General features: G+C 39.5%; 1 protein-coding gene across 4 annotated transcripts in view; it reads right to left on the reverse strand.

Moving 5' to 3' along the window:
- The window catches only part of VAMP4 (vesicle associated membrane protein 4), a 50,914-nt gene that overhangs the window by 16,085 nt on the left and 22,833 nt on the right, over window positions 1-11,996 (reverse strand). The window contains exons 1-4 of one of the 4 annotated variants that reach the window (XM_031031302.2): window positions 11,438-11,549; window positions 10,913-11,116; window positions 8,359-8,478; window positions 2,343-2,389 (exon numbers count right to left, since the gene is read on the reverse strand). In XM_031031302.2, the coding sequence (XP_030887162.1) occupies window positions 2,343-2,389; window positions 8,359-8,424 (113 nt within the window). In that variant the 5' untranslated portion in view covers window positions 8,425-8,478; window positions 10,913-11,116; window positions 11,438-11,549. Of the gene's footprint in view, window positions 1-2,338; window positions 2,390-8,358; window positions 8,479-10,912; window positions 11,117-11,437; window positions 11,550-11,633; window positions 11,809-11,996 lie in introns of those variants that run through there. The other 3 variants (XM_081824613.1, XM_006736390.3, XM_081824612.1) reach the window with 3 other exon arrangements.

Genomic DNA, 11,996 nt, shown 5'->3' on the forward strand with positions numbered 1-11,996 from the left:
CTTTTTAAAAATTAGAAAAGAAAAAAATAGGATCTGTACCAATTAAACACTAACTCCCCCATTCCTCCTCATCCTAGCCTCTGGCAACCTCCATTCTACTTTTGTGTCTCCATGAATTCATCTACTCTAGGTACTTCATATAAGTGGAATCATGTAAAATTTATCCTTTTGTGATCAGCTTCTTCCATCTAGCATAACGTCTTTGAGGTTCATCCACACTGTATCATGTGTGAGAATTTCCTTCTTTTTTGAGACTGAGTAATATTTGAGGCCAAGTAATATTCAACTGTATCCATATACCCTTTGTTTATCCATTCACCTGCTGATGGACATTTAGGTTGCTCCATCTTTTGATTATTGTAATAATGCTGCTATAAACTTGGGTGTTGATTAATTTTTTAAAAAATGTATTTGTTTTGTCTCCAACACCCAGACAGAACCGCAGTGTGTGGAAGCTGCATTTTGAGCAAGTGTGCGCGCTGGATGTCAGGCCTTCAGAAAGATGTACGTTATTTGCGAGCAGACTTCCAGTGGTACACTGCTGGTCTGAAGACTGAGTGTTTCTCACAAGGGTATCCAGCTTTCAATGAGGGAATCACTTATTTAAGCTTCTGGCCTCCTTTTCAACCCTAAGTTCCTTTCTGACAGGCAGCTATTGCTCCAGTTCTAAGGCTTTTCACCATAATTGGCACCGTGGCAATGAGCTTTGTGACTCTTCGGAAATCTTGTCACATGTAGGAAATTATCTTTCCACTTCATCTGACCTTGGCCAAAGTGATACTATTTTCTGTTAATGGATCTGCTTCCTATCTGGCAGGCTCTTTTTTGTTCACTTCTTCACAGCTGTCAATTACTTTTAATAACATGTTTTTATTTGGGGGAGCAAAAGCCTCTACAAAAACTCTGCAACATTATAACAAAGAGGGAGGCAAATGTTTCTCCTCAGGCACACCCCTCTACATGAATCTCCAGAGGAAACTCCTGCAATAATATACGCCTGCCTTCCTGACTTTGCAAATACAAATCTAGGCCTGTACGAACACAGCCCTTTCTAATCATAACTGTGAAGCATTGATCAGATCAATTAACTGACAAAGTATCATGGCAATTCAATGGGAAAAGGATAATCTTTTCATTAGATGGTGGGGGAACAACTAGATAGCCATATGCCAAAAAGAAAAAAAAAATCCATTCTTCACCCTTACCTCAACCATATATAAAAATTTACTTGAAGTAGATTATAGACCTAAATGTAAAAGCCAAAACTATAAAACTCCTAGAAGAAAATACAGGAGAAGATCTTATTGAACTTGGGGTTGGCATATATTTCTTAAATAAGCAAAAACAAAGAAAATTTGTAATAAATTAATTTCATCAAAATCAACAGTTTGATCTTCAAAAGATACTGTTATGAAAATGGAAAGATTTAGATACAGACTGAAAATAAATATCTGTAAAACATATCTGACAAAGAACTTGTATCTTGAATACATAAACAACTGAATAAGAAGACACATTTAGAATTGGGCAAAAGATTTTAACATGTACTTTATCAGAAGCTAAGAGGACAGCAAATACACACAAAAAATGATGTCTAACGTGATTTGTCATTAGGGAAATGCAAATTAAAACTATAGTGAGATACCACAACATATCTGTAAGAATGGCTAAAATTAAAACACTGACCATATATAGTATTGATGAGGATTTAGAGCAACTAGAACTCTTATACAATGCTGGTGGGAATATAAAATGGTACACCACTTTGGAAAACAGCTGTAAAAATATACTAGCCACTCAACTAACTCCTAAGTATTTTCCCAAGAGAACTGAAAGCATTAAGTCTACACAAAAATTTGTACATAAATGCTTATAGTAGCTTTATTCATGATAGCAAAAACTATAAACACCCCAAATATCTATCAATAAGTGAATGGATGAATGAATTGTAGTACATTCATATAATGGAATACTTCTCAGAAATAAAAAGGAACTACTGGTACATGTGATAGTGTGGGTGAATCTCAAAATTATTATGCAAAGTGAATGAAGCCAGAAAAAAAAAGGCATACTGTATGATACCGTTTATTTAAAAAATTCTAGAAAAATCAAACTATAGTGATAGAAAGCAGATCAGTGGTTGCCTGGGGATTGGGGGAGTGACAGATTCCCAAGGGGTATGAGGAAACTTTTGAAGTGATGGTTATGCTCATTACTTGATTTTGGTGATGATTTCACAGGTGTATAGTATATGTATCAAAACTCATATGCTTTATATGCATTTTATTAGATGTTAATTACATCTACAACACCAATAAAGCTGTTAAACAAAAAAAACTTACAGAAAAAAGTCTTCTTCTTCGTCTGAATCATCTTCCAAAAGATTTCTCTGTCAAAAAAAAAAAAAGACTTGAGTTTTCAGATTCAGAAGGCTTACAAACTGTCAGGGAGGAGTAATGAAGGAAGTTCTATCCTGGTGAAATTTCTTTACTCCAAGGTTCCAGACAGAGGGAAGAGTGATTACCTGTACTTCACGTAAGCTAAAAGAGCCACATATGCCAACCCTCCAAAGAAAATGCTTATAATAGCAGGATGCTATGACTGACTACAAGGTAGAAAGGTCGCTGAAGCCAGGGTGGGAATAAGGAACTGTAGGCAATCAGGAAGAAGTTAAGTCCCTTCTCCTTCCTCTTGCTTTCCAATCTCTCTCTACAGGCAGAATCTAATAGGGAGCCAGGTAGCAAAGGAGAAATGTAGTTGCAGAGCCAACTCCAGCATCAGAGAGGAGCACAGAAGACAGGTTCGGAGCTGGGACACAAGGGTTTAGTGATTGGCACAGTCCACCTACCACCTCCACAGTTCATAAATAACCCTCTACACATATTAGAACTTCCAAACAAAAACACCTTTATACTTCTATTTTATAAGATGGAACTATTTTCCTTAATATGAAGATGATCACACCCTCTTGCAACAACCAGACCTTTTCAGCATACAAGAACTTAGTATATAACTTGTAGGCATAATAATAACTCCCCAAAATATCCCCATCCTAATTCTTGAAACCTGTGAAAATGTCTCCTTGCATGCTTAAAGGGACTCTGCAGATGTGTTTAAGTTAAAAATTGTGAGATGGTAAGATCAATAGGGATTATTCATGTGGGCCCAACATTATCAGAAGAGTTCTCAAAAGAGGAAGGCAGAAGTGCCAGAGTGAGAGCGCGGGAAAGAGAGAGAAAGGAGAGAGAGAAGGCAAGGAGGGACAGAGTAGGGAAGGGAGGAGCTAGAAGATCTTACACTGCAGGCTTTAAAGACAATGGAAGGAGCGGGAGCCAAAGACCACAGGCAGCCTCTAGAAGCCGGGAAAGGCAAGGAAACTAGATTCTCCCCTAGAGCCTCCAGAAGGAACACATCCTGCCAGAGCCTTGATTTTAGCCCAGGAAGACCCACTTTGGACTTCTGGTCACCAGAACTAGAAGATGGTAAATCTATGTTGTTTTGAGTTTGCGGTACTTTGTTACAACAGCAATAGGAAACAAATACACCACCTATGTGCCTTTTCTGAGAAAATTACTCAAGGAATTTCACCAGCCAAAAAACCCCAATTATTATCAGAAGAAACATTCTAAGACAGAGATTGATACAATCACTGACTCTAATAAAATGTGTGGTCAATAATAATAAATGATAATGTGATTGTGAACTATATCTTATAGCTATTGAAAAAGAAAAGGTACAAGGCCAACGTCTGGCTTAAGAAATTAAACGTAATACTAACATTGAAGACTCCGATGGACCTTTCCCTAATCTTCACCTCCTCTTCTACCCAAGAGGCATCACTACCCGGAAAGTGTTGGTTATCATTCCCTTTAATGTTACACATTTACTTTTATTTAATGTTATTATTCATTTATATTTTGTATAAAAGCAACAATAAATATCCAGTGTTGGGGCACCTGGGTGGCTCAGTCGTTAAGCGCCTGCCTTCAGTGCAGGTCAGGAACCCAGGGTCCTGCGATTGAGCCCCACATCGGGCTCCCTACTCAGTGGGAAGCCTGCTTCTCCCTCTCCCACTCCCCCTGCTGTGTTCCCTCTCTCGCTGTCTCTCTCTGTGAAATAAATAAATAAAATCTTTAAAAAAACCAAAAAAATAAAAAAATATCCAGTGTTAGGGTTTTTGTTTTTGTTTTTTTAAAGGTATAAGGAAAAACTTTAAAAGGGGCCCCAAATCGTTCAAATACAACCTAGAAGCGGGAGTGGAAGGGTGAAGTGCAGAAGAGTGAGAGGCGCACCTCACCGGGGACAGGAGTGGTGGAGGCGGGAAGCTGGCTAGAATGAGAAAGTAAAACAACAGAGGGGGCATTGTTTTGGATATGTTGACAGAGAACGCAGATTTAAAGATTTAAACATAACTTTTTTTTGTTTTTTTTGTTTGTTTTTTAAGATTTTATTTATTTTAGAGAGAGAGTGAGAATGAGCCAGCGGAGGGGCAGAGGGAGAAGAAGTCTCCCCGATGAGCAGGGAGGCCAATATGTGGCTGGATCCAGGACCCTGGAATCTGACTTGAGCTGAAGGCAGAGGCTTAACCGACTGAGCCACCCAGGCATCCCTAAACATAACTGCTAAAATATGAAGTTAATAAAAAAAGGGGAGAGGGAGAAAGGAAGGACATTTTTTAACTAGTGATACTGGGGTTGGGGAGAAGATGAGGAAAAACAATCAATCTGCCAAAGGAGTCAGGGCAACAGGGAAAACATATGAAATCTAATAAACTATATCTATGTATAATATATAACATTATCACAGAGAGTGAGAAAATGAAAACAGGATATATTTAATATTCATTTAATAAACATGTTTGCGCATCTTCTATGTGCTAGGCACCGTTCTAGGCAAGCACCAGGTTTGAACAAGACAGACAAAGTCTGAACTCTCATAGAAAAATATCTGATGGTGACAAATGCTATGCCGAGAACTGAAACACTGACAGGATAGGAAGTGACAGGGTGACTAAATGAGATTAGGTTGTCATGGAAAATCACTCTCAAGAAGTGAAATTTAAGCTGCGATCCAAATGATAACAAAGGGCCAACCAAAGATCAGGGGGAAGGGCATTCACGGCCAGCAGAGGGACTGGCTAAGACAGAAAAAGCCCAAATATATTAGTTATTATAACAAATGTGAATGGTTTGAATTCTCCTATTAAAAGTAAAAATTACACATGATTAGAGTCCAACAATTCCAGCCAAATCTGTTTACAAAAAATTCACCTAAAACGAATGTCAAACAAAGGATGAAGAAAAGAGGTGGAAAAAAACACATCAGCAAATTCTAATGAAAAGAATGTTAGGGTTAGCAATATTAATACAAAGATGAATTTTAGGACAAAAGCATTAAACAACCAAATTAATGAGGAGAAATTGGTGATGAGGAGAAACTGGCTGGCAGGAGAAATGTGGAGAAAGTGGAATCCACATACCCTGCTGGTGGGAATGTAAAAATTGTGCAACCACTTTGGAAAACAATTTGGCAATTCTTCCAAAGGTTGAACATAATAACTAAGCTGGCAATTCCAGTCCTAAGTATTCACACAAGAGAAATGAAAACATGTTCACGTAAAAATCTGTATGTGAATATTCATGGCACTGCTATTCTTTTTTTTTTTTTTTAAAGATTTGAAAGAGAGAGTGTGAGTGCAGGAGGGGGGGGCAGGTAGAGGGAGAGGAAGAGAGAGAATCTCAGGCAGGCTCCATGCTCAGAGTGGAGCCCAATGTGGGGCTCGATCTCACAACCCTGATATCATGACCTGAGCTGAAATCAAGAGTCGGATGTTCAACTGACTGAGCCACCCAGGCACCCCAGCATGGCTAATTTTTTTTTTTTTTTTAAGGATTTTATTTATTTTAGAGAGAGAGAGAGAGTGTGTGTGCATAAACGTGGGGAGGGGGGAGGGGCAGAGTAAGAGGGGGAAAGAGTCTTAAGCGGACTCCATGCATGGGGAGTGTGGAGCTCAAAAGGAGGGCTTGATCTCATGACCCTGAAATCATGTCCTGAGCCATAACCAAGAGTTAGTCACTTAACTGACTCCACCACCCAGGAGCCCCAACAACACTACTATTCTTAATAGTCAAATAGCCAAAAAGCCAACAGCCAGAAGTGGTATGCAAAAAGTCATTAATATTCCAAAAAACCCCAAATGTCCATCAAGTGATGAATGGGTAAATGTGATATATCCATATACTGGGATATTATTCAGCAATAAAAAGGAATGAAGTACTGATACATGTCACAACATGCATGAACTTCAAAAACATTAGGATCTAAATCCAAAAAGCCAATTACAGAGACAACATATTGTATGATTCCATTTATATAAAATGTCCAGAGTAGACAAATCTATAGATTGGTGGTTGTCTAGGGTTGAGGGGATGAGAAGAACGGGGGATGAATGCTAAAAGGTACAGGGTTTCTTTTTGGAATGATGATAATGTCCTAAAACTGACTGTGGTAATAGTTGCACAATTCTGTGAATAAACTAAAAACCATTTGAATTGTACACTTTAAAAGAGTGAATTGTATGGCATGTGAATATCTCAATAAAGCTGTTACTAAGAAAAATGGAACAGGAAAGTAGAATAAAACTTAAAAAAAATTTTAAAAGTAATTTATAGATATTAGAATCAATCAGTTATCAAATTTCACCATCTGATAAACATTCAAAAGGAGGTCTCTAAGCAGCCAATTTTGTTCAATTTTGGTTCAATATCCTATTTTTACAATAAATTGTGGTAGTAATCAACCAACAATGTAAAGAGAAAGAGCCACAGTTACACTTTCAGCAGCGGAACTGATTAAGACTATATTTTATAATTTTAAGTATATACATAAAGCTTATTTTAAAAAGCTTCCTAGCAATTAGTCTATTGGTGGATTCTACCCCCTTCAAGTAAAAAACAAACTAGAGAGAGTTAGAATAAGGAAAAGACAAATGTTTCCTGTATTGTACTAAAAGATACTTTTAAATCATAAGCTGTTGGAAAGAATGAATAATATGAGTTCAGAACCTGTACAAAAAAGGAATGTGTAAAATGAAGTCAAGTAGATTATAAGCTCTATACAGGCAGAGATTGTTTTTAGCACAATAGCAGGTGGTGAATAAATGCATCAGTAAATAAAGGAATAATAATGAGATAGGAAGTGAGAGAGGGTTTCAGGTTGCTGGATAAAAAAGAAAAACACTAATTCCTTTCCTCAGTAAATATTTCTTGAGTACTTACTCTAAAAGTAATCTATTTACAACATTCCTATCAAATGTTGTCTTCCAAAATTCTGCATAACTTCTAGATTTATACATATCTGCACAGAATGTTCTGGAATAGGGACACCTGGGTGTCTCAGTCAGTTAAGTGTCTGCCTTCAGCTCAGGTCATGATCCCAGGGTCCTGGGATCAAGCTCCACTTCGGGCTCCCTGTTCAGTGTGGAGCCTGCTTCTCCATCGGCCTCTCCCCCAACTTGTGCTCTCTCTAAAATAAATAAATAAAATCTTAAAAAAAAAAAAATAATGTTCTGGGATAAATTAGAAATTGAATGTTATATAAAAACTACTCTGGACTCCGAGACAATTATAGAACTAACATCCTTTATCTACAATTCCAAAAATTTAAGAAATTCTGAAAACCAAGAAGTTTTGTAAGTTTGGAGCCAAAACTTATTTGGAGGAAAACCTGACCTGAATTGATGTTAGCTAATTTATTTATACACTTTACTTATATACTTAGAGTAATCAGATATTTCTTTTCTTTTTATTTTAGCGAGGGAGAGGGAAAGAGAGACTCTTAAGCAGGTTCCACACCCAGCAGCAGAGCCCAACTCGGGGCTCTATCTCACAACCCTGAGATCATGACCTCAGCCGAAATCAAGAGTCGGACGCTTAACCGACTGAGCCACCCAGGCCCCTCATAATCAGACATTTCTGAGAAATACTAATATACTTAGAGGTGCTGCTCCAGAGGCCAAAAAGCCTATTATATAATATGCACTTAACTACCTTTTTAAAATCTGAAAAACTCTGAATTCCAACCATATTTGGTTCCAGAATTCTGAATAAGATGCTGTGTATTTGTATAAAATTCACTTTGAAAGACTAGAAAAAACTGTGAGTATAATTTGATCAATAGTGGAAGTAGAATGCAACTGAGTCACCCATCTGAGTAATATATACTTTAAAATATTTACTATGAAGAAAAAACAGAATTAGAATATAGCCATAAACTTTAGATTTTTCTAAAACAAATTATTTACAAAAGGAATGAACACATATTTTGACTCTGTTTGAAAAAATAAGATTCTAAACTCACCCTTTCACTTTTCACAGAACCAGTGACATCATCATCATTTAGGTGGCGCTTGAACTTGGGAGGCATACTTTTTACTCAAGAAGTACTCTTCTCTTTCCCAGCAGAGTAAGTATTCACCACCTTGAAGAGAAAATAAATTTCATCGGATTTGAGACTTTGGGGTAGAAGCTAAATTACTTCAATAGTGTTCAAGGCCTTGTATGAAGGAGCTTCCTTCATTTCTCGGACTTTACTGCCTTCCCTCTTGCTTCATTCCGGGTGATCCTGTCCTCCATGCCAGGCCTCAATACATAAAAAATAGTTAAAACTATGAGAAAATGGTTGTAACTTGGGGTGCCTGGGTGGCTCCGTCATTAAGCGCCTGCCTTCAGCTCAGGTCATGATCCCAGAGTCCTGGGATGGAGCCCTCCATCAGGTGCGGGAAGCCTGCTTCTCCCTCTCCCACTCCCCCTGCTTGTGTTCCCTCTCTCGCTGTGTCTCTCTCTGTCAAATAAATAAATAAAATCTTTAAAAAAGAAAAAAAAAGAAAATGGATGTAACTTTTAAAAGAGAACATGTGGGGGAAATTAGTGGAAGTTTTTATAAAATTCAAGAGCAGATTGCTTAGGAGGGGGAAATTAGGAGAAAATGAGACATTAAATGCTTTAAGATTTTAATCTGGAATCAGAAGACAGCAGAACACTCCTAGTTTTCGCATTTTTAGTTAGTTGATTAAACAATGATTCAGTTTCTTCATCTATAAAATAGTGATTTCTAGGCTTCTGCATGGAGTTGAGATGGTCAAATCAGGTAATACATGCAAAAATATTCTAGAAGTTATAACATCCTATTCCAAAGCACAGCACTAGGCTCCAAGAAAAGGGACAAGTTTAGTAAGTAGTGGGTTAAACAGAGCCAGGTTTTTGGTTTTGTTTTTATTTTATTGCTACAGGAACGTCTCATAGCTTTTTATATGCTAATATGCATTGTGATTTTCCAGGAAAATGCTTGGATGGGCACAGTATGCAGTTTATTCAAATTTTCTTGAGAAAAAGCTGACATGCAAATTTGAGTTTTCAGTATCTTAGATTAGAAGATAGATGAAAAATGAGAATAGCTAAGGTACTGAATCTTTTACTATGTGGTAGGCACTGTGCTCAGTGATTTACATGCATTTTCTTTTAGTCTTTATTTTTTTATTTTTTATTTTTTTAAAGATTTTATTTATTTGTTTGACAGAGAGATAGAGAGAGAACACAAGTAGGCAGAGGGAGAGGGAGAAGCAGGCTCCCCGCAGAGCAGGGAGCCCGATGCGGGACACGATCCCAGGACGCTGGGATCATGACCTGAGCCGAAGGCAGCCGCTTAACCGACTGAGCCACCCAGGCGCCCCTCTTTTAGTCTTTATGACACTCCTTTAAAGTAGGCTCTAAGAAGCTAAGAACTAAGGCTTAGTAAAGATAAGTAACTAACAGTCACTCTACTGATTAAAATAGCAGAAACACAGGCTCAAGTTAATCAATGGCTATCCATGATCAGTTTTAATATTAAATTAACAGAACCTATTCTGTTCTAGAAAGACCACTTCTCTGTAACAACCCAACAGCCCTCTTCCCCTTTTCACAAAAAGAAACAACTCTAAGATCTTTAAGTATAATTAGACATCAGTTTGCTGGCTAATATTATATACAAGCCCACAGTCCAGTTTCATAAACCAAATAAAAGTAATATTTTAGGGCCTCCTATCAAAACAAATTTATAGTTTTCTTTGATAAGAAATGCTTCCAAACCAGAAACTTAACCACTTGTAACAAAAACCAAATACTTGCTACCTAAGTAACAGCTCTAGAGTTCTTTATTCCATGATATTTCTGTCACATACATCTGGCCCATTTTATTCCTCATACTTTGATTTCAGAGTAATTCATTCACGCAGAAATGTTATAGCATGCAGGAAAAAAAAACAGATCACAAAGGAAGCAACTGAAAAATCTGGGCTTTTCAATTATACCTGCACATTATTATTTATATTTTAAACCCAACAAAGGGGCTGCTTTAATACCCTACGGCAAAAAACAGGCAGACTTACATCTTTATGAAATACACAGTCAAGCTACAAGTTTAATGATGAGCAAACCCCATCATCAGGTCCTATAATCCAAGGATCAGCCTCTTGAAGGCAAGAAACCAGTGTCTGACAAACAGAAAAGACATCAGCAAAGCATCAAGCAAGATTAACTGTGCTTGATGAACCACAGAGCAACTGATGATTTGTGCCAAACAACTAGTAAAAAAAAAAGAATACTCAGAAATGAGGCATATATTTCTACCTAAAATTTCTCCTGCAAAAAATACACATGAATTCGGGGATTTGTGTGTGGGTACATACGTAAATAAGAGAGCTTTCATGATGTATTTCAACACTGAGAGTTGAACAGCAATATATAATTCATTTAAAAAAGTCACATCGCCATATGCTTATCTCATCATCATATGTTTACAATCTCGTGTGTATTTTTTGAAGAGGCAGTTTAAGTTCTCTATTCAAAGTCTATACATGTAATACACTTCTAACCTGTTGTTTAATAGTGTTGGCTTCTTTTTTGCTTTACACAGAAGACTAACCCCCCCATGTATTTCGTTTCACAAGAAGCTTGAATCTGGGCAGAGGTTTCCCTTTTCCCGGCCTCCATTCCCTTTCTGACTCTTCTTCCTCATCTCCATCACCAGTCTTGGTTGGTGCAGTTTCACGGAAATACGTGACTTGGATGGGCACAGCCTGAAGATGTTATTCATAAAAACTGTCAAACTATAATGATTCACCTCACCTTCCGGTCATTATAAACGCAGCAGGGTTGGCGTTCTTTCTCCCGTGACTTTAAACTCGCCCCCCCCCAATCTGTCGCACCAGGCCACGTCCCCCGACATCTGATGCTCCTAACTCTGGTCCTTTCTACCCCAAGATACCCACTCACATTCCAGGCTACCTCCCACTCTTCCCAAACCCGCCCCACGCCCTCCACTGTTCTCTTTCCGTCTCCCGCGAGCACCCTTCAATTGCCTTTCTTCTCCCCCTCAACCGCCCCCCACATCCGCACACCCCAGTCCTGGTCGTCCTCCACGACTCCCGGCCCGCATCCAGGCTCCCCAGTCTGGGGTCCTTCCCCTGCCCCCTCCACCCCCAGGCCGGTCCCGCAGCCCAAGGCGGACGTTGGGAGGCGGCGGAACAGGGGCGTCGTCTCCGTTTCCTTCCTCCTCACATCAGCCCCTCCCGTCGGGACGGCCGGCGCCAGTACCTGAGTCTCCGGGGGAGCTCCGGGCCGCTCTCCGGGGCGGGCAGCGCTGGGAGGGCGGGGGAAGGAGTGGGAAGCGCAGGAAGAAGCGGGGAGGGGGAGACAGTGGGCGCAGACCCGGCGTCGGCCGCTCCGCCGCAGCAGCGCCCCCGCTCATCGAGCCGATCGGTGCTCCGCGGTCTGGCGCCAGGCGGAGGGGGCGGGCCCAGGCCGCGGAGATGGTCGAGGGAGTCGAGTGGAGCTGGTGGTGGAGCTAGCTGGTGGTGGAGCTAGCTGGTGGTGGAGCTAGCTGGTGGTGGAGCTAGCTGGTGGTGGAGCTAGCTGGTGGTGGAGCTAGCTGGTGGTGGAGCTAGCTGGTGGTGGAGC

This window comes from Leptonychotes weddellii, chromosome 6 (genome assembly GCF_054177405.1).
Source record: "Leptonychotes weddellii isolate Sample4059 chromosome 6, ASM5417740v2, whole genome shotgun sequence".
NCBI lineage: Eukaryota > Metazoa > Chordata > Mammalia > Carnivora > Phocidae > Leptonychotes > Leptonychotes weddellii.